This window comes from Ambystoma mexicanum, chromosome 6p (genome assembly GCF_040938575.1).
Source record: "Ambystoma mexicanum isolate Mex_15411 chromosome 6p, UKY_AmexF1_1, whole genome shotgun sequence".
Lineage (NCBI taxonomy): Eukaryota > Metazoa > Chordata > Amphibia > Caudata > Ambystomatidae > Ambystoma > Ambystoma mexicanum.
Genome location: NC_090935.1, coordinates 1,418,024,210 through 1,418,051,085, shown reverse-complemented (window position 1 = coordinate 1,418,051,085; position 26,876 = coordinate 1,418,024,210). Strand labels below are relative to the sequence as shown.

General features: G+C 45.4%; 1 protein-coding gene across 3 annotated transcripts in view; it reads right to left on the bottom strand.

The window, feature by feature from the left end:
• The window catches only part of COQ2 (coenzyme Q2, polyprenyltransferase), a 698,097-nt gene that overhangs the window by 318,230 nt on the left and 352,991 nt on the right, over positions 1-26,876 (bottom strand). For all 3 annotated transcript variants that reach the window (XM_069626118.1, XM_069626119.1, XM_069626117.1), the window contains exon 6: positions 1,500-1,633. In XM_069626118.1, coding sequence (XP_069482219.1) covers positions 1,500-1,633 — 134 coding nt within the window. The remainder of the gene's footprint in view (positions 1-1,499; positions 1,634-26,876) is intronic.

The following is a 26,876-nucleotide window of genomic DNA, read 5'->3' as shown; positions in this document are numbered from 1 at the left end:
TGTTGCAAGGGCCAATGGTCTCCCTGTGACCCTGCAAAATTGTAGATTGAAATAAGTAGGGGTGGTCCTGGGGGAGCCACTAGATACGGCTATCCAATAGAAGAATAAACCTTATAGCTCCAATACGTAATTCACCCAAACTGGCCGATGTGAATATCTGATAGGTTTCTGGGATGGAACCTGGATTTGTGACGTCACATCAGGATAAAACTAGGTGTCAAAGGCCTAGAAGCTGAGAGCAGAGAATGTTTGTTTTCCTGGTGTGATCCTGTCATTTTTTGTCTGCTAATAAAAGACAGTAACTTTGCCCAATGACTGAGTCTTCCGTTCTTGTGGCGGGGAGTCGTTGATGGGTCGAAGCATTCTCTGCAGGTAATTGGGGTGACAGCCAGAGAGCCCCGGCCACATCTATACAAGGCCCTGTAAACTCTGCAACATAGGAAGCTCGAGTCAACAAGATCATTCAGTGGAGTCCATGCTGCCAGGTATACAGTCCACCAATACCTTGACCCAACATGCCAAGTCTTTGTTTATACAACCACCTTTAGGGGAGCCTCGGCTGATACTCTAGGATAAACGTTGGTATGACGTTAGCATAATGTAGCACCAGGTATGGTATGAAATTATCAGTTGAAACATTTAATTTAGCAGTTTGGTACACCAGCAAGTCTTCTGTCACTATTCATTTGAAATGTCACATTCCAAGATCTACATGGGTTATTCAAAAAGCAGTTCAATTAGTGCAGGGATAACATCTCAATTAAACCTATGCAAGCAAGGATTGTGACATCCTTACCAAGGTCTCATTGATAATCCAATGCTCTCCATGTTACCAATTAAAAGAGAAATAAGAACATATGCAACTTCAATTGCACCAGACGCCTTTCCCCAGATGCTTAGAATCTTTGCTTTTAGTATGTTATATCAACTGTGGAATCTTGCATGGGGAGGGGAGTAATCACTCACAAGTGATGCCATAAAGGAACAGGCAGCCCAGAATCAACTGGGTGGATGTGGCACATCTTCAACCCATTATGCAGACAAGCATTATAGGTTATTAACTACATGTTGTTCTTTTAAACCCCAGATCCATGGTCTACCTTAATGGAGACACACACATCCAGGTTATCACAAAACAATAATGTCCCCCTTCACCATCAACTCATCCCTATGTCTGTTGCATTTCACCTACCTTCCCATCCTCTTATCTTCTCCCTACTTCCTTTCATCTGCAGACTAAGATCAGGATACCCCCATGTAGGGGGACACTATGCTAAATCCAGACAAGCTAGGCGATCACATCACCACATTGATGATTTGGTGCAGTACAAAAGCCGTGTAACATAACTTAACACAGAATCCATTTACTTGTTTATCAACAAGTCATTTTCGGTTATAAGGAAATGTAGTTAGTTTTGCGCCGTGTAGATGTACTCAGTTACTCATTTGTACACACTATCCAGAGCTCTGTCACTGTGTCCCAGCTTTTACAACTTTACCTGATGTGCATAGATAGTGTCGTATATCAATGTCCACATGACACCAGAAAAGTAGAGCGGTAAACAGATGGACCAGTCGCACATGCCTTTGATTGCAGACCAGCCAAGTAAGGCACCCCAGTTGAATGTAAAGCCTACAAGTTAAACAACAGTGGACGATAGGTTAAACAAAGGTGCATTTTACAATGCAGATACAAAAACAAATTCATTTCAGGTTAGCATGTGTCATGAGCAGGTTAATACATTGAGGCATTGTAAATATCATTGGTCATGTAGATGGTTTTTTATAGACATAGTAGCAAGGGTTTGATTGTGTTCATTTTTTCAGGATTCTTGCGATATGCGAAATGGGATGCCTTTTGTCCACTTCATCCTGGGTCTGGCTATTCTTCTACGGCCTTGATTGATGACAAATTGATTTTTCTAGACCTTAAGTTTTGGGTTCAGCAAGATCAATGCACACACAGGTTGCAGGACTTCTCTGTATATGCAGGACTCATCCAGGGGTAGTCAACAAGGCTATACACTGAATGGGGAGCAGGGTGGAAAAAAAGCACAGGGTAACATGCAATAGTGCAAAATGAGACAAAGTCAGTGTCCTGACCCATTTACAAAAATCCACAGAGGACTATGCGGAACATGAAAGCTGGCCTACCAGGACTTTGATGCCCGTGATGTGAGCTATCTAAAAGTGAACAAGGTGGGTGAGATACACAGATTATTCCACCCAGTTCAGAACTCCCCCATCATTCCAATTGTAATTAAAATTACAATTACAATTGAAGAAACTAGCTTCATGGGCCACTATAAAGGCTCTTTGTACCTCTCCCTTGAGAAATCCAACTATGCTAGGAGAGCCAATAGACCTGAGAGGCATGAAAGACATGAAAGGCCTAGGAGAGATGAGCAGCCTGAATCTACCAAGAAATGAGAAGGTGGTCCAGACAGAGTGAGGGTGAACTGGGTACTATAACCCTGCTTGAGCTAGGCACTACATACCTGGCCGTGAACTGGGGAACATATCCCTGGAAGTGTGCTAGGCACTAGGCACTATATCCCTGAGACTATTTTGAGCAGTGATCCAGAGCAAAACAAGTATGTCTGCTAGATAGGAGGCCACAATGTACTATAGTTGAACCAACCCAATAATTTTTTCTTAAACATAGTTCTGCAAGAAGAACATCATTTAAGCATTAGAAAGACCCCCAGGAACTACAGGAGTGTATCGCATTAACCCTCCTGTCAAGGATGAACTATCTGAGCTTTAAAGAGCAAGAGATCAATTAACACTACCAAGCTGAAGGACTCTCAAGGATTATAGCATATTCCATTCACACAACCTTTGCTTATAAATTCAGGCCATCCAATTCAATTGTATACAAATCCCTAAGACCTATAAAAAGATTAATGTGTAGATATATAGCACCTTTTACATTTTGGAAATTATCATCGTCAGTAAAAACAAAAAACTAGCCTAATTATGTCAGTAAACGAAAACAAGTGGCCCAGATATGTGATGTCATCAATCACTTTTGTGATGTCATCTTTCATGTCCTGGGTGTTGGTTTTAGCACTGCACGGTGGTGGCGCGATTTATGCTTGCTTAGCTTACCATAACTGTTGAATTTCTGGGGGTTTTCGGTTTTACTTGTAAGCCTAATGTCGCTTTAACAAAGTTTTTTCATAACCATAATGTTCCTTTAACAACATTTTGTCAGTGAATTTTATAGGTTTTTATTAGTGCAACATAACCATAACACCCCTTTAACTAAGATTTTTCAGTGAATTTCATGTGTTTTTACCAGTGCACGTTAATTTCCTACAACTTACTAATATCATACTTTTTAAAAAAAACAATTTTTATACATTTTTCAACAAAATAACTTAGACTTAAACATTCCGGTCACATTACAGTCTGCATCAAAATCTGTCTGTCTGTCCCCCCCACCTCCAACTTCCTCCTCCCCAAACTCCAGCCTACTTCACCTGTGTTAAACATTATCCCATTGCAACAGATTGTACTCGGTGACTACGCTAGCCCCAGTTTCCCTCTGTTCCCCAGCTTGCTCACCGACCGCTGGATCGCTGTAACCTGTGGTTACTGTATCAGATACTATCTGTTTCCAAGCGTTCAGGTCAACATTCCTCTCTCCCAGGCCCCGATAGGCTGCCTCTTGCCACACTCTGCATTTATCAATTTCTGAAGGTCCCCCCACCCCTACCATACCCACCCCTCTGGCCCCTTGTGTGCTTTCCACCCCATCAATATTCTGCATTTCGTCAGTATATATGCCAGATCTTTTAACTTACTCACATTCCTCGCCCACTTTGGTTTTGCAAAGCCACCCAGCAGGTAGGCCCTGGGAGATCCTGTATCCAGTATAATGCCCACTCGTGCTAACGCTTAAGTTATCTCCTCCCAGTATTGTCTAATCTTCGTGCAGGCCCAGAACATGTGTATTACATCAGAGTTTATTAATTCGCGTTTCAGGCATTCTTGTTCTGGTGCGTTACTGAACTTGGCTATTTTATTCGGGGTTAGATACGCCCTGTGGGTCACTTAAAACTGTATCAACTGTAACCATGCGTTTCTGGACACCTTCTTGTGATAAGCCTTCGCTCTGCCCCATACGACATGTGTCATTTGCTCTTGCAAATCCACTTCCCAGCTATGCCTGGTCTGCTCTAGTGTATCTCCAGGCCTTTCCATCAATAACTCGTATATTCTCAACACTTCATGCACGCCCTCTGAAATATTTTAAAATGTCTCTATCATCTCATCATCCTGTAGATAGTCGTTTATACCCAGCCATTTCTTCCCTAGGCTAGTAATAAGGCTGGTGTGCGTAATATGTTGACCCAGTTGTACCCCCATATCCGATGTAAGTTCCATAAAATATTCGGTCTCCCTTCCCTTAACACATCTCCAACTGTAGTGACTCCCATTGGTTCCCGACACCTTCTTACGTTTAGTCCCAACTGTGTATCCTCCTCTCTAAGTGTCACCAGTGGGATCTGGGGAGAATATAGTGCAACCTTCCCCAGCAGCCAGCAAGCCCGGCTCCAAATTGCCCTGCCTAGCTTCAACAACAAAGGAGGCTGAGAGTCTCTTGGCGCAACTGTCCAAATCATTTCTTTCAAAAAGAATGGGAAACATGCCATCTGTAGCAGCTCTGTCTATGGGGGTCTGCTCATCGGACAGCCATTTAGCCACAAACTGCAGCTGGCTTGCCACGAAATATACTTCGAAATTGGACACTTTTATACCGCCTTGCTTGTACGGGTTCTGAAGTTTCATAAGCGCCACCCTGCACCTCGAGTTATGCCATAGAAAGCTCCGGCATATACCATACAATCTCTTAAAAAGGCTTTGGGGATATCATACGGGACATTAGCGAAGTAATGTAAAAGTCTCGGGAGCACTACCATCTTCAACAGTGCGGCTCGCCCCATTAATGGCAGCGGCAACCTCGCCCAGAAGGTCATAGAATTCTCAATCCTGTCTACTGCCTTCTGAGTATTTTGTATATGTTCAGTCCTGGGGTCATGATAAATATCTACTCCCAAGTATCTAAATGTATGAGTTTCCCACCTAATCGGTAAAGCCAGTAATGTATTTGCGGGTTTACATCTACATCCCGCTAGGGGGAACAAACATGACTTCTGCGCATTAATTGTTATGCCGGATAAGTCCGCATATCGCTCCAACACATCCAGAATATATTGTAAATTGGTTTCGGCGTGTTGTAGGTACAGGAGCATATCGTCCGCATATAGCGAAATCAGGGGCTGACCCCATGACGTAGCTATACCAGCCTCTGAATACTCTTTCTGAAGGTACACCGCCAATGGTTCCAATGCCAGAAAGAAGTGCATCGGGGACCATGGATATGATATGATATATGGCATTTATAACGCCCCTATACACAAGTGATTCAAGCCCTGTCTCGTGCCGTTGCTAAACTGCCACTGCTCCGAGATAAGTGTGCCTGTTTTGACCCGTGCTGTCGGTTTGCTATATAGGAACTGTACCCATTTGATATATGTGGGACCTATACCATATCTTCCTAATGCTGCTATCAACCATGGCCATCTAACAGAGTTGAACACTTTGAATGCATCGAGGAAGGCCACAGCCAATTGTTGTGTACTCCCTTGGGTATGATCTATTATGTGGTGTAACCTCCTAAGGTTGCTTGTGATGCTTCTATGTGGAACATACCCGATTGATCAGAGTGTATAAGCTTGGCAATAGAAGGCTTAAGCCTGCTAGCCATTATGGCTGTGAGGATTTTCCTGTCTTGGTTGAGCAGTGAGAGGGGTTTATATGACCCGCAGTCGGTGTCTGGCTTATTGGGCTTCAATAAAGGGATGATTATTAACTCTCTTAACTACCCGGGCCATATACTTGTGTCGAACGGCCTTGTTAAACATAGCTAGCAATGGGGGCATTACATCTGTCATATATTCTTTGTAAAATTCCCTGGGCAGCCCATCTGCCACCGGGGCTTTGCCCTTTGGTAACTCCCATATGATGCGTTCTAATTCTTCTAGAGTTATAGGGGCCTCTAACATGCTGGCCTCCTCTGCGTCTAGCTTGGGGAGATCTATCTGCGAGAGTGTCCTCTATCTCCGGCATCTGACATTCAGCGGTTTCTGCATAGAGCTCCCTGTAATAGTCATAAAAACATGTATTCACCCCCTCCTGCGTCTCACACACCACCTCCTTACTAGCCATAATCGTTTGTATCATATCTCGGTTAGTTTTACTCTTGCAAAGCCAGGCCAGCAGGCATCCATGTTTATCCCCTTCCGCGTGCTGTCTCTCGACATATTTCCTGTAACTCAGCATGCCTAGCCTATTCCAATGTGTCATACACTCTTGCTGTAGACGGGAAACCTCTCAGGCCTCTTTTTTAGACCTACCTCCTCACCTTTCTATCTTTTCCAGTTTAGATTCCGTTTCTCGTAGATCTCTTTCAATAGAGTTTTGTATTCCTTTCGTTTTCGCTATCGCCGTCCCTCTGACCAGTACTTTAAAGGCTTCCCACAATGTGCCTACTGATTCCACACTACCCGTGTTATATTTAAAGTATTCCTCCACCCCCTCTCTCAGATGGTCCCGGAACACTGCATCCCTGAGTGATTCGCCTTTGAGCCTCCATGTCCAGATCCTAGCCCGAGGGGAAAGAAACTGCCATGTAAGCATTAAAGGGGTATGGTCCGAAAGTACCCGCGCTTTGTATTCCGCCCCTTTGAATTCCCCCAGGATCTCTTCTACTACGAACACATAATCCAACCTCGTGTAGAGATATTGAGGAGCAGTATAATGTGAATATACCCTATCCTGTGGGTGCAACCCCCTCCATATATTGGACAATTTGAATGCGCGTAACAGCGTACTTAGGGCTTTAGCAGGAGGGGCTGGGTGTACATATTTATCATCTGATCCGTCAATCACCGGGTTTAGTGTGCAATTAAAGTCTCCTCCCCATATCAGCGTTCCATCCCTGTATGAACTGATCCTAGGGTATAATGACCGAAAATAGGCTGCTGTATCTTGTTTCGGTGCGTATGTGTTAATAACAAAGACTTCCCTCTGCTCCACCAGTCCATGTATTACGTTCATCCTACCCTCTGTATCATGGAAAGTCTTAAGAACTCTGAATGGAACAGAGCCACCCATATTTGAACCTCTCTAGCGTATGCTGAATATGCCTCACCATGGGTTGTACACATTTTCGCTAAGGTGTCTTGTTTCTCTCTGGTGAGGTGGGTTTCCTGCAGGAGAGCAATATCTATTTTCTGACGCCTCAGGTAAGCCATTATTCTTTTCAGTTTGATGTAGCTGTTTAAACCCCTAGCGTTTCAGGACACTATTCTAAGTTCCCCCATCTTGCATAGGGTTGCTAGCACCTTTTACCCGACCATTGCATGTCCTGTATATTTCCTGCATGGATCTGTAGGCGAACCCCCTTTGAACAACCCCAACTCTCCTGCCCCGGCCCCCAACTATTGCCCAGCTCAATACTTTGTGCTCAGGCATCCTTGCATCTCACTCCGGCTCCAGACCCTTGTCCGGGTGCTCGGAGTGCGGCAGAAGGATACGTAACTGCTAGTATCCTAAAACCAACTAATCTAGTATCTGGGTGTCGGGTGTTACCCTCTTAGTGTGTATCCGGCTGGGCACTTAACCGATGGTTCCTGCATTTTATCACACATCAAAAAATAAAGCATAAACAAAGAGTTTAGCACCTGGGTCTCATATGTGTCCCTGTTAGGGAGAATTCTCTGTTTAGGCTGAATTTCCCTACCTAGTGAGTCCCCCAGCAGCTTTGCTGGATTTCTGGGGTTTCTTTTTTTCTCCTGCCAAGAGTGAGACTCTTTTACCCTCACTCTTGGACCTGTTGAAGTGTGTTTTCTTGGTTAAACCTTGTGTTGAATGGGCTATGGGGTCTTTTACTCCATAGGGCCTCATGTATTTTTGTGATGTGGGTTACACAGCACCCTCTGTGCCGTGACCCAGGGGTGTCCTAGGGACTCCCCAACATAGACTCCATACCCTGGGACTGACTACTGTCTCCCAGGGCATGTAAAGTCACCAAAGACTTTGCTAGTCTTGAATCCTGAACAGAACCAGTACAAACCATCATATTGTGGACGTACTGGCTGGGGCAATTCGATTGCCCCAGGGTCTGTTAGTCGAGGGGGCACGTCTCCGCCCCCCCTGATCGAGTTTTGGCTGGTGGCAGTGGAAACTACTTTTTATATTCGACCGCGAATATTTCCCTATGGGATTTCCCATTGTTTTAGGCTAACACATTTAATTATTTATTTACGGTAGCCTTAAACATACCGCCGGTTTATATATTTATTATTATAACTCCGGTTGGGACTTTTTGCCAAAACTTGATTCTAAAATGGCATTGGCGTTCGCCTCTGTAACTCTGACCCAAAGTGGAGCCCTTTGTTCCACTTTTGGCGGGCTTCTCCACAGAAGCCCTCCAAAGTGGTGCCACTCTGTCTGGGGTACTTAGGAGGGGTGGAGGGGGATTTAGGCACCCTGGACTGAGTTACCTTGGTAACTCAAGTCGCACTCCGTCCTGATTGGCCCAAGTGGTGAGCCGGCCGGCTCACCACTTAGCATGTTTGAGTGACAGCTAGGCTGGGTGAATGGGGGTTTGCTGCATAAAAGCAGGGCTTTGGGGACTGGAACTTCAGTAGTCGCCACAGGACCAAGAATCCGACGAGGGAAGAGCCGAGCCAACCTGCTTCGACGACACCACCCGGTGGAGCCCTGCTGAACCGTCTCACCACTTTTCCCGACGACCGAGGAGAACTCTTAACGGAGTGGCTCCTTCCCTTGACTGGTGGGGACAACCAGTTTTCACCTTCTTTTCGCTTCTCGAGGTATCTCGTGGCCGCCTTGCCCGTGCCAAGCACCCCGGCAACCGGAATACCACACTTTTACCCCTAACCGCGAAAGTCGGTACAACCCTTTAACCGGAGGACTCCGCGGCTGGTTTCTTCCCGGGCAGTGCAACGACCACCTTCTTCTGCTCTTCAGCGAGAACTTCTTCTCCCCTGACCGACGTCGAGCCTTGCTGCCACTGCCTGGAACAACTGCCACCGCTGGAGGATCCTTTCCGCTTAAGGTACCGTGTTCCGCCTGGCTTCCCTTGCCACCGACTGTACGGGGTAGATTTAGCCCCCGGCTTTCGACCCTGGGAGTGCCGGGGACACCCTGGCTAAACTTTCTAAGCCACTCTAAACTCTTTCTAACTCTTTGCAAGACTTTGAATCCCTAATAACAGTGTGATCTTGGGCACATTTTCGCTCCGGCTACTCTAAGAGTGGGCCCTGCCTAGTGACTTTTGCTCACCTGTGACTTTGTGCTTCTTGAGCCTATTGCAAGTGTTCTGGACCTTAGAGTGGTGTGTTTAACCCATTCCTGTTTCTTTTTATCCCTTTCTTGAACCTACTAGAGTGTCATCTAACGTTAAGCGCTCACCTCTGTTTTAATTATGTGGTGTTAACTTAGAGTTGTCTAGATAGGAGTAAGGGTTGGAACTGCTTTCATTATAACTGTGTTTGAAGTGTTTTTACTATATTTTGCTAGAGTGATTTCAACTTATGTGTGTTTAATAAATAAATAACTATATACTTTTGAAACCAAGCTCTGGTCAGTGTTTGCTTGTGCTATTGTATTTGAGTACCTATTGTGTATACTTTACATACTGCCTAACTCTTCTTGAGGGAAGTCTGACTGCTCAGCCACAGCTACCAGGTAAATCTGGGTGGTACGGACTGCTACCAAGTGAGTTTACTGCTATACCTGTAGTCTTAAAACGTTTGCAGTGTTCCCCAAGGGAACTGCACAGGTTTCTGCCTAACACTGGTGTACAGCGGTGGGATTTGTATTAAGTATACATTTTATTGTGCTTTAAATACCTTAGTGCAACTAACCACAAAGCTTAGCACTGTAAAAGTAAACCTCTAACATGTCAGTTATAGAAAGCTATAGTCAAGAGTCCCTTGCAGCCAAAACTGCTGATTGTTTAAGAGTGCTCTGTAAACATAAGGATCTCCTGACTAAGGGCAAGAAAATGGAGCTGATTGAAAGATTGTTAGCTAACCAAAGTCTGGGTGATGGTTCAGAGGAACCTATCACTCCAGCAACTGTAGATGACAGTATTGAAGTTAACATGGAGCAAAATGTTGATGATTCTGAGGAAGAGTCAGAAGAGGAGGGTGAGGCTGTTGTGACTGTCCCCCCTAGGCCTCTGCCTGCTCTACCTGCTGTACCTACTGGACCTTTACCAGGTCCCACATTTAGTCCTCAGTACTTTGAACTGGAGAAAATGAAACTAGAATTGGAGTATAAGAAACTTAATGCTCAAACTGACAAAGAACTAAGGCTAAGGGAAATGGAGCTCAAGTATGACTTAGAAATGAAGAAATTATCTGTTGAGAATGTTTCTCTCTCTGGCTCCTCTAGAAGTTCCAGTCCTAAAAGACCCCGGATGCCTAAAGAATTGATTGGTATGTATGAGCCTAAGTTGGATGTGTTGGATTGGTTGTCTCTGTTTGAATATAATCATGGGCTCCAGAACATCACAGGAAATGACTTACTCACCTGGTTGTTCTCTAGGCTTCCCCCTGTTGCAACTGATGTGGTAATGGAGATGGGGGAGGAGGATAGGAAGGACTATGAATGTGTGAAACTAGCTTTGATAGCTAGGTTTGGGAAGACCCCTTCCCAGTATCTTAAGAGATTTAGGAGCCTCAAAAAGCATGATGGTACCCCTTGGGCTACCTGGGTGAGTGAATGTTTGAAAAACTTAGAGGGATGGATTAAGGGTTACAAGGTGAACACTTATGAAGGTATGAAGAATTTGTTTATGTTGGAGACTATTTATGATGCCTGCTCTCCTGAGCTCAGACAACACTTGGCTGATTCCAGGGAATTAGATTCCCGGAAACTAGCTAAGGCTGCTGACTTGTGGGTTGCCAACAGGGCCACTCACAAGGATTCTGGGGTCACTCAGAAGAAGGATGGGGAGAAACAGCCAAAAACAGACTCCAAAGCGAATTCTAATAATTCCTATCCCAAAGAGGGCCCCAAACCACAAAATAACCAGGGTAAGCCACATGGGAAACCTAGTCAGGCTACTGTACCTTCTGGCCACAAATACGTGGGGGTAGAGTCAAAGGCTTCCCAAGCCAATAGCGTGACAGGAGGTCGCTATAGCCTTGCAAAAGGAGCTAGATAACTGCTAACTCAGAACAAAGAATCACCGTGGATGAATAAAACATTATAAATTTATTAAACAGGAAGACATTTTTGTGCCATAATCTGGCATATATGCATACATTAAATCTGCATTGTGAAGGATTAGTATACAGTGGTGACAGTCTATTTTATGTGTTGTTTTATATCACAACACATTGACGTTGTCGACACTTAAGTTTGTGTTTCTGGTTCGGTTGATAGCTGACAAGGGCAGAAGCTGATAGAGATGGAAAAGCGCTGCACTGAAAATACCGAACTGTCTTCAGGACTTGGAGGTCGAGTTCAGACCGGATGAATGAGTGAGATGTCGTCCTATGGTAAAAGAGGCTGTGTTAAAAACGGTGAGAATAGAGTATCCACTAATGGTGAGAAGGGCAAGGCAAACGGACCTACCGTGTGGACGTTGATAGGCGCCATGGCTGTTTGAGTGAATAGCGGCTGCTGGAGTTAGCGGCCGGGGGGGGACGATCTGCAAATGTCAGAGGCCCCAGTCTAAGTAAAAGAAGGTGAAAAAATTGATACGAAATAATCATAAGGCAGTGGCTACAACAAGGTCTAACTCGTGCTGCTATGTCCAGTGAGCGGCCGTGACTCAGAGTTTGTAGATGAGGAGTGCTCGAGTCAACAAGTGAGTGGGAGTTGCAGTACTGATAATTAGTGGGGAGTCCGTGACTGCGTGGTGCTGGGATATGCAGGTGGTGTACAGAGGTACCTAGCCTAAGTACAGAGGACAAAACCACGAGTGAAACGTTGGGATATGGTTGTGACCAGAGAAGGTGGTACCAGCAGCGCGGGGAATTACGGATCTTACCTGTACGTGAGACAGGAAAAAGAGCTGTGTCACTGCTGTCGGTTGCGCTGGACTGACTGCGCATGTCAGGAGTTTAAAACGAGGCCGTAGTGCCTGCAGGGACTGCGCATGCGTCTGGGGATAGTGTAAGGGGTGGGAGCAGTCGCACTGAATGCGTCGGTATGCACGTATATTTAGGTCATGTGTATATTGGTGCGTGCACTGAAAGAGTCATGAATTGATCATGGGCGAAAAAATTAATTAATTAATATTGGCACCATTTGCAACATGCATTATTATTCCATGAAATATCCATGAGGAAATCAAGTTAAAGGCTATTGAGCGAATATTGTCGAGTCGCTAGGTACATGTTACATACAATGCTGGCACTGCAAAATTACAAAACATGTGTTGCAGTAAAGCGACGTGAGTCATCAATAACATAGTTACCAGAAAAAACAGTTCAAAATTTCTGTATCGTTTCTGTGCTGGTAAATTAAGGACATGACTATACAACAGTAATGAAAGGAGTCATGGGTTGCAGTAAATCACAGACAAATGCCAGAAAAAGATGAATCACGAAAAAAAATAGGAAATTGTTACAGGTGTGACCAGAACATCATGGATGTATACAAAAGAAAAACCTATTTGAAAAACCTCAGGGAGACTGACAGTTGGAGGGAGCTTGTTATGGTAGTGGAGGAAAGCCAATGGGAATTTAAGTGGGTCAGAGCACAGGGGGGTGAACCGCACTTTTACTTATTAAAGAACAGGTTCCATTCGATGGAGATGTTAAGACCCTGTCTTACAGAGTCCAGACGATAAATCCATTTTTGCTCGAGTTTACGAAGGGCAAGATCCCTGTTGCCTCCGCGGAAGGGGTTGCCTACTGTTTGCAATATTGCCCAGAAGATGTCGTTGTGAGTGTGATTCATCATCTTGAAATGTGCCACTAGTGGTTTGTCTTCTGTTTGGTTTCGTACGCTGGAGCGGTGTTCACAGATCCGTTGTCGAATTTCTCTCTTGGATTTGCCTATGTAAATAAGATCACAGGGGCATTTGATGATATATACGGACCATTTGGTTTTGCAGTTGGTAAATGAGTTAAAGGTCCACTGTTTTCCTTTCAGATCAATGGTCTTGAGGTTAGCCGTGAGGTTACAGACGGAACAATTGCCGCATTTGAAGTGGCCTTTGACGGGTGGGAGGTTCCACAGTGTGGTTTGGGTACTGTCTGGGGCATCTCCTTCTGTGTACGTATGTACAAGTCGGTCTTTCAGGTTGCGACTTCGTTTGAAGGCAAATCTTGGTTTTTCCGGTTTAAAAGATTCTGTTTGTAGCTTGTCCCAGTGTTTTAGAACTGCCTTTTTAATTGAGTTACTCAAGGGGGTGAAAGTGGTGACGCAAGTCATTTTAGAGTTGGATTGATCTCTGACGGTGGGAGTGAGGCAGGCCTTGCGAGTAGTATGTTTGACTCTTTTTCTAGCTTGACGAATGATGTGGCTGGGGTATCCCCGTTCTTTTAGACGGGTAGCGAGTTCTTTACTCTTAGATTCGTATTCAGTTAATGTAGAGCAATTACGTCTGATGCGTAAGAATTGGCCATAGGGTAAGTTGGTTTTCAACCCTAGAGGGTGGAAGCTGGAGTACTCTAGTAGAGTGTTTTTGGATGTGGGTTTACGATATAAAGTGGTGCTGAGTGAATGGTTTGGATTCTTGGATATTGTTAGATCCAGAAAAGGAATCTGATGCTGACTATAATCCATGGTAAATTTAATGCACTCGTTTTGTGAGTTTAACCACAACAAGAACACATGAAGATTGTCTTCGGTCCCTTTCCAAATCATGAACACGTCATCAATATATCTTAGCCAACATCCGATCGAGTCTTTGAAGGTATTGTGTATGTTGTAGATGGAGTTCTTCTCAAAAGTGTCCATGAACAAGTTGGCCACGTCCGGGGCGAAAGTAGCCCCCATGCTAGTCCCGTGGCATTGTTGGTAAAAAGAGTGTTTGAAAATGAAGTAGTTTTCTGTGAGAGCTAGGCGGGTGCACTCAAGGAGAAAGGCGGTGGGTGGATCTCTTGTTATCCTGTCGTCTAGGTAAGTTTGGAGGACTTTTAGACATTCCATTTGCGGGATGCTCGTGTAGAGGGACTCAACGTCTAGGGTTACTAAAAAGTCATTTTGTTCGACTTTCGTTGTATCCAGTTTCTTTATCATAGCCGTGGTGTCTTGGATGTAGGAGGGCATCTTGCTGATAAAGGGCCGTAGGAAGTGATCCACATAGATAGATAAAGGCTCCAGGACTGATCCGATACCGGCCACGATAGGTCTCCCTGGAGGGTTGGTTATGTTTTTGTGGATTTTAGGGAGCAGATAAAATGCTGGAATAATGGGATGGTTGTTGACTAGGAAAGCTTTTTCATCCTCATCGATCCAACCTTCGTCGTGTGCGTAACGCATCAGACTGATGACTTCCGACAGGATCCTTGACGTAGGGTTGACCGGTATCTGTCTGTAGAACTTAGTGTTCGAAAGTTGCCTTGTTACTTCCGTGTCGTATAGGGTGTTGCTCCAGAGGACGATACCGCCGCCCTTGTCTGCCGGTTTGATGAGAAACTGTTTGTTACTTTCTAATGATTTGAGGGCCAACCTCTGTTGGGTCGAGAGGTTATTCCTAAAGTGGGTTTGTTTGTTGAAAATGTTTCGCATTTCTAAGAGGATGCGATTCTCAAACGATAGGATCTCTGGACAAACCATGGAAGAGAGGGGGGTGAAAGTGGATGGTGGTTTAAGGCCTGTTGATTTTGGCAGTTCTTTTTCAGGGCTATCTCTGAAAAAATAGCGTAGTCGGATGGTTCGAAAGAATTTGCGTAATTCAACCTCAGTGGTGAACATGTCAGCGCGAGAACTCGGAATGAATGTTAGGCCTTTACTGAGAACATTGATTTCGTGGGAGGACAAGATGTGGTCGCTGAGATTGAAAATTGGGATCACCATGTTTGTTGTGCGCGTGGGGTCCAATTCCGTGTGCGCATGGGATGCTGGCCTTGGTATCGGGGTCTGCCCCGTTGTCCTCTCCCCTGAAAACTTGAGGATTGTTGGGGATTTGCAGGCCCTGTTGTACTTGAGTCTGAATCGCTGCTATTGGAGCTGTTGGAGAAAGTGACAAATTTGTTCCTTTGTTGTCTCCGTGGGTTTTGTCTATTGTTTGATGCCTGTGAGTTCTGTTGATTGTAAAAGCCTGGGACTAAATAAGGATAAGTTTTTTCCTCTTTATAGTTTTTTATATCATTTTGTAGTTTCCACAATTTTTTGTCGATTGTGAACTTTTGAAATTTCTTTATTTCCTCTTCTATCTTGTCCAGGTGTGTCTTTATCTCTGGTATTACAGATTCGTTTTTGATTTTGTCCTCGAGGATTTTGAGTTCTTCGTTTTGTTTCTTGGTTTCCTCGTCGGCTGTTTCAATTACTAGGATGACCCAGTCTCGGGAGCATTTGTTGCCAACACCGCTAAACTTAGTCATAAATCTGGGGTTGTCTAAAAAATGTATGCATATATGCCAGATTATGGCACAAAAATGTCTTCCTGTTTAATAAATTTATAATGTTTTATTCATCCACGGTGATTCTTTGTTCTGAGTTAGCAGTTATCTAGCTCCTTTTGCAAGGCTATAGCGACCTCCTGTCACGCTATTGGCTTGGGAAGCCTTTGACTCTACCCCCACGTATCTGTATACTTCTCAACCCTCTCGAGTCAGGCCCCCTAAAAAAGAGGGTTCGCCCATTTTCTTTTCTCTTCCCTTTGGACAACCCTTGGTTGTTGGGCAACATTTATTTGACAGACATTAAATGGAGAAAGTAAATATTGTCAGCTTCTCCGATGATCTGTATAAAAAACTTTTAGACACCCCTTCGCTACTCGGTGTAACTACCACACCAGCGGCACCGGTGAAAGATCCGGCACTAAATGACTTGGACATCCTATTACAAAAAAAGAAGAAACTTACACGCACGGAATCACATGGCCAACTCATGCTAGAGTACCTGAAAGCTGGCGTTATTCCCGAAGGTCTACAAGTGAAGAATATACCTCGGGTTTTTTTAGACAACCCCAGATTTATGACTAAGTTTAGCGGTGTTGGCAACAAATGCTCCCGAGACTGGGTCATCCTAGTAATTGAAACAGCCGACGAGGAAACCAAGAAACAAAACGAAGAACTCAAAATCCTCGAGGACAAAATCAAAAACGAATCTGTAATACCAGAGATAAAGACACACCTGGACAAGATAGAAGAGGAAATAAAGAAATTTCAAAAGTTCACAATCGACAAAAAATTGTGGAAACTACAAAATGATATAAAAAACTATAAAGAGGAAAAAACTTATCCTTATTTAGTCCCAGGCTTTTACAATCAACAGAACTCACAGGCATCAAACAATAGACAAAACCCACGGAGACAACAAAGGAACAAATTTGTCACTTTCTCCAACAGCTCCAATAGCAGCGATTCAGACTCAAGTACAACAGGGCCTGCAAATCCCCAACAATCCTCAAGTTTTCAGGGGAGAGGACAACGGGGCAGACCCCGATACCAAGGCCAGCATCCCATGCGCACACGGAATTGGACCCCACGCGCACAACAAACATGGTGATCCCAATTTTCAATCTCAGCGACCACATCTTGTCCTCCCACGAAATCAATGTTCTCAGTAAAGGCCTAACATTCATTCCGAGTTCTCGCGCTGACATGTTCACCACTGAGGTTGAATTACGCAAATTCTTTCGAACCATCCGACTACGCTATTTTTTCAGAGATAGCCCTGAAAAAGAACTGCCAAAATCAACAGGCCTTAAACCACCATCCACTTTCACCCCCCTCTCTTCCATGGTTTGTCCAGAGATCCTATCGTTTGAGAATCGCATCCTCTTAGAAATGCGAAACATTTTCAACAAACAAACCCACTTTAGGAATAACCTCTCGACCCAACAGAGGTTGGCCCTCAAATCATTAGAAAGTAACAAACAGTTTCTCATCAAACCGGCAGACAAGGGCGGCGGTATCGTCCTCTGGAGCAACACCCTATACGACACGGAAGTAACAAGGCAACTTTCGAACACTAAGTTCTACAGACAGATACCGGTCAACCCTACGTCAAGGATCCTGTCGGAAGTCATCAGTCTGATGCGTTACGCACACGACGAAGGTTGGATCGATGAGGATGAAAAAGCTTTCCTAGTCAACAACCATCCCATTATTCCAGCATTTTATCTGCTCCCTAAAATCCACAAAAACATAACCAACCCTCCAGGGAGACCTATCGTGGCCGGTATCGGATCAGTCCTGGAGCCTTTATCTATCTATGTGGATCACTTCCTACGGCCCTTTATCAGCAAGATGCCCTCCTACATCCAAGACACCACGGCTATGATAAAGAAACTGGATACAACGAAAGTCGAACAAAATGACTTTTTAGTAACCCTAGACGTTGAGTCCCTCTACACGAGCATCCCGCAAATGGAATGTCTAAAAGTCCTCCAAACTTACCTAGACGACAGGATAACAAGAGATCCACCCACCGCCTTTCTCCTTGAGTGCACCCGCCTAGCTCTCACAGAAAACTACTTCATCTTCAAACACTCTTTTTACCAACAATGCCACGGGACTAGCATGGGGGCTACTTTCGCCCCGGACGTGGCCAACTTGTTCATGGACACTTTTGAGAAGAACTCCATCTACAACATACACAATACCTTCAAAGACTCGATCGGATGTTGGCTAAGATATATTGATGACGTGTTCATGATTTGGAAAGGGACCGAAGACAATCTTCATGTGTTCTTGTTGTGGTTAAACTCACAAAACGAGTGCATTAAATTTACCATGGATTATAGTCAGCATCAGATTCCTTTTCTGGATCTAACAATATCCAAGAATCCAAACCATTCACTCAGCACCACTTTATATCGTAAACCCACATCCAAAAACACTCTACTAGAGTACTCCAGCTTCCACCCTCTAGGGTTGAAAACCAACTTACCCTATGGCCAATTCTTACGCATCAGACGTAATTGCTCTACATTAACTGAATACGAATCTAAGAGTAAAGAACTCGCTACCCGTCTAAAAGAACGGGGATACCCCAGCCACATCATTCGTCAAGCTAGAAAAAGAGTCAAACATACTACTCGCAAGGCCTGCCTCACTCCCACCGTCAGAGATCAATCCAACTCTAAAATGACTTGCGTCACCACTTTCACCCCCTTGAGTAACTCAATTAAAAAGGCAGTTCTAAAACACTGGGACAAGCTACAAACAGAATCTTTTAAACCGGAAAAACCAAGATTTGCCTTCAAACGAAGTCGCAACCTGAAAGACCGACTTGTACATACGTACACAGAAGGAGATGCCCCAGACAGTACCCAAACCACACTGTGGAACCTCCCACCCGTCAAAGGCCACTTCAAATGCGGCAATTGTTCCGTCTGTAACCTCACGGCTAACCTCAAGACCATTGATCTGAAAGGAAAACAGTGGACCTTTAACTCATTTACCAACTGCAAAACCAAATGGTCCGTATATATCATCAAATGCCCCTGTGATCTTATTTACATAGGCAAATCCAAGAGAGAAATTCGACAACGGATCTGTGAACACCGCTCCAGCGTACGAAACCAAACAGAAGACAAACCACTAGTGGCACATTTCAAGATGATGAATCACACTCACAACGACATCTTCTGGGCAATATTGCAAACAGTAGGCAACCCCTTCCGCGGAGGCAACAGGGATCTTGCCCTTCGTAAACTCGAGCAAAAATGGATTTATCGTCTGGACTCTGTAAGACAGGGTCTTAACATCTCCATCGAATGGAACCTGTTCTTTAATAAGTAAAAGTGCGGTTCACCCCCCTGTGCTCTGACCCACTTAAATTCCCATTGGCTTTCCTCCACTACCATAACAAGCTCCCTCCAACTGTCAGTCTCCCTGAGGTTTTTCAAATAGGTTTTTCTTTTGTATACATCCATGATGTTCTGGTCACACCTGTAACAATTTCCTATTTTTTTTCGTGATTCATCTTTTTCTGGCACTTGTCTGTGATTTACTGCAACCCATGACTCCTTTCATTACTGTTGTATAGTCATGTCCTTAATTTACCAGCACAGAAACGATACAGAAATTTTGAACTGTTTTTTCTGGTAACTATGTTATTGATGACTCACGTCGCTTTACTGCAACACATGTTTTGTAATTTTGCAGTGCCAGCATTGTATGTAACATGTACCTAGCGACTCGACAATATTCGCTCAATAGCCTTTAACTTGATTTCCTCATGGATATTTCATGGAATAATAATGCATGTTGCAAATGGTGCCAATATTAATTAATTAATTTTTTCGCCCATGATCAATTCATGACTCTTTCAGTGCACGCACCAATATACACATGACCTAAATATACGTGCATACCGACGCATTCAGTGCGACTGCTCCCACCCCTTACACTATCCCCAGACGCATGCGCAGTCCCTGCAGGCACTACGGCCTCGTTTTAAACTCCTGACATGCGCAGTCAGTCCAGCGCAACCGACAGCAGTGACACAGCTCTTTTTCCTGTCTCACGTACAGGTAAGATCCGTAATTCCCCGCGCTGCTGGTACCACCTTCTCTGGTCACAACCATATCCCAACGTTTCACTCGTGGTTTTGTCCTCTGTACTTAGGCTAGGTACCTCTGTACACCACCTGCATATCCCAGCACCACGCAGTCACGGACTCCCCACTAATTATCAGTACTGCAACTCCCACTCACTTGTTGACTCGAGCACTCCTCATCTACAAACTCTGAGTCACGGCCGCTCACTGGACATAGCAGCACGAGTTAGACCTTGTTGTAGCCACTGCCTTATGATTATTTCGTATCAATTTTTTGACCTTCTTTTACTTAGACTGGGGCCTCTGACATTTGCAGATCGTCCCCCCCCGGCCGCTAACTCCAGCAGCCGCTATTCACTCAAACAGCCATGGCGCCTATCAACGTCCACACGGTAGGTCCGTTTGCCTTGCCCTTCTCACCATTAGTGGATACTCTATTCTCACCGTTTTTAACACAGCCTCTTTTACCATAGGACGACATCTCACTCATTCATCCGGTCTGAACTCGACCTCCAAGTCCTGAAGACAGTTCGGTATTTTCAGTGCAGCGCTTTTCCATCTCTATCAGCTTCTGCCCTTGTCAGCTATCAACCGAACCAGAAACACAAACTTAAGTGTCGACAACGTCAATGTGTTGTGATATAAAACAACACATAAAATAGACTGTCACCACTGTATACTAATCCTTCACAATGCAGATTTAATGTATGCATATATGCCAGATTATGGCACAAAAATGTCTTCCTGTTTAATAAATTTATAATGTTTTATTCATCCACGGTGATTCTTTGTTCTGAGTTAGCAGTTATCTAGCTCCTTTTGCAAGGCTATAGCGACCTCCTGTCACGCTATTGGCTTGGGAAGCCTTTGACTCTACCCCCACGTATCTGTATACTTCTCAACCCTCTCGAGTCAGGCCCCCTAAAAAAGAGGGTTCGCCCATTTTCTTTTCTCTTCCCTTCTGGCCACAAGCCAGAAGGAGGTCAGAACAAGCCACCCTTCCAGAGAGCATTTGGACAATGCTATGTCTGTCAGGGTACTGACCATATCAAAGGAGATCCCAAGTGCAAGGGTAAACCTGCAGGGATCAGCACAGTCTCCTTAGCCTTCACTCCTGAGGATGAAGTACAGATGGCTAGTGCCCACTTTGAACTCTTTGCTGAAGAACCCTTGAGTCTTCAAGCAACTGTAAACTTAGAGCCTATGGGTCTGGTTAGTCCCCAGAATAGGGTTGTGTATAACTCCCTACCTGTTAACTCTAAGGTGTATTATGTGGACAGTGTTCTTGTCAATGGCCAGGATACTCCTGCCAGGAGAGACACTGGGGCCAGCAGAACAGTAGTGGATGAAAGCTTCTTTCAACCTGAGGATGTGGCCAAAGCACCCAAAGGTCCCACTAAGATGTCTGGAGGCCCTGTCCAAATGGTTCCTATTCTACCAGCCCTCATTCAGTGTAACAACATGACAGTGAGGATCCCTGTCAGTGTTCAGACTGAGGTACCTGGGAAGGTCCTGTTGGGGAATGACCTAAGAACTCTAGGAGTAGTGTCACATACCCCCAGGCCTCCCAGTATGGAGAAGCAGAACTTAACCAAATTGGCTAGAAAGGCTACCTTGAAGGACCCTTCTAAGCCTGTGGGACCCTCTACTGAGAACCCCACTACAAGCCCTGGTGTTAGTAAGTTGACCTCTAACCCAGGCACATTTCAGGATAGTATGCTAGGAACATGGGCGCCCCAACCAAGCTCCATCATTGTTCCCCTAGTCTCGGAGTCTCTGACTCCCCCTGCTTCTGAGGAAGAGGTGGATAGACCAACTAGGCCCCTATCTGGACCTGAGAGAACTGGTAATTCTCAGTGCTGGTGGAAAACCAGAAAAGAAAAGTCTAAGGCCAAAAACCTTCAGACTGTTGGACCTTCTACTGAAGACCCCAACTCAAATCCTAATATTAGGGGGGAAACTCCTAAAATAGGTAAGGGTAGATCTAAGAGGAAGGGGAAGCAGGTACATTGCCTAACCCCAACCCCTCCAACCAAGAGGCCTAAGACCCAACCTGCTCCCACAAGAGAGGTGGTGAGGAACCTTGGAGGCCCCTCTAGATCTAAGGGAATCCTTTATAAGGACCCCTTCAAAAAGCCTAACATAGGTCCAGAAGTTGTACCAACTTCTGAGGGACTGGTCAACCAGATCCCCTATAACAAAAAGACTGATGTTCCTCAAAGGGTTTGTAGGTCCTTTAGCTTGCAAAAGAAAACCTTTGAGTTCTCTCTTAATCATAGGTCAAGGTGTCACCATCAAAATGCTGATGGACTCTCTAGGATGTATATCATCGACTAGAGGTATGAGGTTCATCCAGGAGTGGATTAAATCCTCCTGTCCCTTAGTCTGGGGGGGGCGAGTGTTAGGGAGAATTCTCTGTTTAGGCTGAATTTCCCTACCTAGTGAGTCCCCCAGCAGCTTTGCTGGATTTCTGGGGTTTCTTTTTTTCTCCTGCCAAGAGTGAGACTCTTTTACCCTCACTCTTGGACCTGTTGAAGTGTGTTTTCTTGGTTAAACCTTGTGTTGAATGGGCTATGGGGTCTTTTACTCCATAGGGCCTCATGTATTTTTGTGATGTGGGTTACACAGCACCCTCTGTGCCGTGACCCAGGGGTGTCCTAGGGACTCCCCAACATAGACTCCATACCCTGGGACTGACTACTGTCTCCCAGGGCATGTAAAGTCACCAAAGACTTTGCTAGTCTTGAATCCTGAACAGAACCAGTACAAACCATCATATTGTGGACGTACTGGCTGGGGCAATTCGATTGCCCCAGGGTCTGTTAGTCGAGGGGGCACGTCTCCGTCCCCCCTGATCGAGTTTTGGCTGGTGGCAGTGGAAACTACTTTTTATATTCGACCGCGAATATTTCCCTATGGGATTTCCCATTGTTTTAGGCTAACACATTTAATTATTTATTTACGGTAGCCTTAAACATACCGCCGGTTTATATATTTATTATTATAACTCCGGTTGGGACTTTTTGCCAAAACTTGATTCTAAAATGGCGTTGGCGTTCGCCTCTGTAACTCTGACCCAAAGTGGAGCCCTTTGTTCCACTTTTGGCGGGCTTCTCCACAGAAGCCCTCCAAAGTGGTGCCACTCTGTCTGGGGTACTTAGGAGGGGTGGAGGGGGATTTAGGCACCCTGGACTGAGTTACCTTGGTAACTCAAGTCGCACTCCGTCCTGATTGGCCCAAGTGGTGAGCCGGCCGGCTCACCACTTAGCATGTTTGAGTGACAGCTAGGCTGGGTGAATGGGGGTTTGCTGCATAAAAGCAGGGCTTTGGGGACTGGAACTTCAGAAGTCGCCACAGGACCAAGAATCCGACGAGGGAAGAGCTGAGCCGACCTGCTTCGACGACACCACCCGGTGGAGCCCTGCTGAACCGTCTCACCACTTTTCCCGACGACCGAGGAGAACTCTTAACGGAGTGGCTCCTTCCCTTGACTGGTGGGGACAACCAGTTTTCACCTTCTTTTCGCTTCTCGAGGTATCTCGTGGCCGCCTTGCCCGTGCCAAGCACCCCGGCAACCGGAATACCACACTTTTACCCCTAACCGCGAAAGTCGGTACAACCCTTTAACCGGAGGACTCCGCGGCTGGTTTCTTCCCGGGCAGTGCAACGACCTTCTTCTTCTGCTCTTCAGCGAGAACTTCTTCTCCCCTGACCGACGTCGAGCCTTGCTGCCACTGCCTGGAACAACTGCCACCGCTGGAGGATCCTTTCCGCTTAAGGTACCGTGTTCCGCCTGGCTTCCCCTTGCCACCGACTGTACGGGGTAGATTTAGCCCCCGGCTTTCGACCCTGGGAGTGCCGGGGACACCCTGGCTAAACTTTCTAAGCCACTCTAAACTCTTTCTAACTCTTTGCAAGACTTTGAATCCCTAATAACAGTGTGATCTTGGGCACATTTTCGCTCCGGCTACTCTAAGAGTGGGCCCTGCCTAGTGACTTTTGCTCACCTGTGACTTTGTGCTTCTTGAGCCTATTGCAAGTGTTCTGGACCTTAGAGTGGTGTGTTTAACCCATTCCTGTTTCTTTTTATCCCTTTCTTGAACCTACTAGAGTGTCATCTAACGTTAAGCGCTCACCTCTGTTTTAATTATGTGGTGTTAACTTAGAGTTGTCTAGATAGGAGTAAGGGTTGGAACTGCTTTCATTATAACTGTGTTTGAAGTGTTTTTACTATATTTTGCTAGAGTGATTTCAACTTATGTGTGTTTAATAAATAAATAACTATATACTTTTGAAACCAAGCTCTGGTCAGTGTTTGCTTGTGCTATTGTATTTGAGTACCTATTGTGTATACTTTACATACTGCCTAACTCTTCTTGAGGGAAGTCTGACTGCTCAGCCACAGCTACCAGGTAAATCTGGGTGGTACGGACTGCTACCAAGTGAGTTTACTGCTATACCTGTAGTCTTAAATCTTTTGCAGTGTTCCCCAAGGGAACTGCACAGGTTTCTGCCTAACAGTCCCTATCGCACGTTTGCCAATCAGTGGCTGTTCTCCTTCGTGATTTTTCAATGTCTACTGGAACACGCAGGTCTGTCGATTCCGCGCCTCTCGCTTGATCATCCCCTTTGGTTGGTAAATTCTCCGTATCCATCCACTTATGCGCACCTTCAGTCGTCTCGAAGAAAATGGTGCGTCTCTTGTGTAGCACTTTCAGTCTGCCCGGGTATAACAGCATGTATTTGAGATTCCCTTCCCGTAGCCTCTTCTTGACGGGTTTAAAGTTCAACCTCTGTTTTTGCACCAGGAAGGTGTAAGCAGTGATGTTCGCTGATGTTCATTGGATCGTTCCTCCTTTACGGAAATGTTCAAGAATTCTTTAGCTGTCCTTGTAATTTAGTATCCCAGCTATTACGTGCCTAGGCTGGGCTCTTGGTGGCGCCTCCTCGATAGGGCCCTATGTGCTCTCTCCCCTGTGAACCTTTGGGTGAGGGCTCCCAGGCCTATTTCCTGCAGCAGCATATTTTCTGCAAAGCTGGTCTGGTTTGATCCTTCTCCTTCCGGCAGTCCGATAATCTGCACGTTGTTCCACCTTGCTTGCCCCTCTACATCTTCGGCTCTGCTTTCCAGATTCCGCACTTGTTGCTATACCGATATTTCACTGAAATTGACTTTCAAGTTGCTAGTGTTCTCTGTCACTTCTTTTTCCAGGGCGCCTGTGCGTTCTGCTAACGACCGAACATCCTGCCTCAAAAGGTTTATATCCAGACTGATGGCGTCTATTTTAGATTCCAGTGGAGCCTTTAAAGCTGCTATGGCTTCCAGGACTTGTTGGTCTCCTCTTATTTGGGCCTGCTCCCCTGTGCCGCTGCTGTCGTTGACTGAGTACCGTCGAATATTTGTGCAAGTTTGGCAAACGTATCTATCGTGGGCTGCTTCGCCTTGTGTTTATGGGCTTTAGATGCCATGACTGCGCTGGTCTGTACTGTTATAAACGAACAAGTTACTTACCAACTGGTAACGTTCTTTCGACTGGATGTTCCTAACGTATTCCTCATCTTAGATGTATTCGCCCAGCGTTAGCTGCTTTGGAAAAAGAATTCTCGGCAATTCTTTTCCCGCCATTCTGTAGCAGTCTGAAATGCAAAGCACAATCCAACGTGATAGGGTTTGTTTTGACACCGATTGACCCACCTTCCTTACGGTGTAGCCAATGCAAAGTTGATTATCCACTCTAAGCTTGCAGAGCCTAGAAATGTAAAAACGTAGAGCTCTTCTCGGGTCCAGCCTGTGCCATCTTTTCTCCTCCTTACTGGGATGAGGTGGAGGATACAATGCGGGCAGAATGATCTTCTGATTTAAATGGAAATCAGACACAACTTTAGGTAAGAACGAGGGTTTAACCCACAATACAACTCTGTCCTTGTGGAACACAGTACAGGGTGGCCTAGAAGACAGTGCCTGCAAGTTGCTCACTCTTCATGTCGATGTTAAAGCAACCAAGAAAACTGTTTTCAACCTGAGTAGTCTTAAATGGCATGTGTGCAAAGGTTCAAAAGGGGCACACATCACAAACTTTAGAACCAGATTAAGGTCCCAAACTGGGACTTGGAAAGAAGAGGGAGAAAACACATTAGTGAGCCCCTTTAAGAATTGTACTATTAAAGGAATTTTAAAATAGGAACATTCTTCCGAAGAGCGCTTGAAGATGGAAAGCGCTGCAAGATAACCTTTAATGGTCCCAACATTGAGACCTTTATGTGCCAATGATAAGAGGAAAGATAATACTTCTGGAATAGGACACAGAAAAGGATCAAGATTCTTTTCCCTGCACCAGTTGCAAAACCTTTTGTGAGAGAAGGTCCTCTCTCTGAGGAAGACGTAACGGAGGTCAGATGGACATATCTAGAAGGTTCGGGTACCACGTCCTCCTGGCCCAATCCGGGGCAATTAGGATCATGTGGTTTTTGAACCGTCCTAACCTCCTGATAACTTGAGGAATGACGGGGATCGGAGGGAACGCATATAGCCGTGGGAAGGTCCACTCCACCACGAACGCGTCCCCTAGGGCTCCTCTCGGGGGAAATTCCCTTGAGCAGAACATTTTGCAATTCCGGTTGATTCCGGTCGCAAACATGTCTACTTGAGGGGTTCGCCAAAGGGTGAAGATCTACTGAAAGACTTCCTGAGACAGTTCCCACTCGTGGGACACAGTACTCTGCCTGCCCAGAGCGTCCGCCGTCATATTCTTCTCCCCGGCTAGATGAACTGCTGATAAGGAGATTCCTTCTTGAATTGCCCAATACCAGAGCCGCATTGCCTCTCTGCACAGAGGTAGTGACCCTACACCTCCTCTTTTGTTTAGGTAATGCATTGCCACTGTGTTGTCCGTCATTACCAGGACGTTTTTTCCTCTGACAGATGGCAGGAAAGCCTTCAGCACTAGTCTAATTGCTCTTAGCTCTAAAAGGTTGATGTGTAGTTTGGACTCTGATGGAGACCAACGACCGCCGATTGTCAGATCGTTGGCATCAGCTCCCCACCCCATGAGTGAGGCGTCCGTCACTACTGTAATCTCCAGCGATGGTTGCCAAAAATGTTCTCCTTTTAGGATGTTCTCTGTGTAAATCCACCA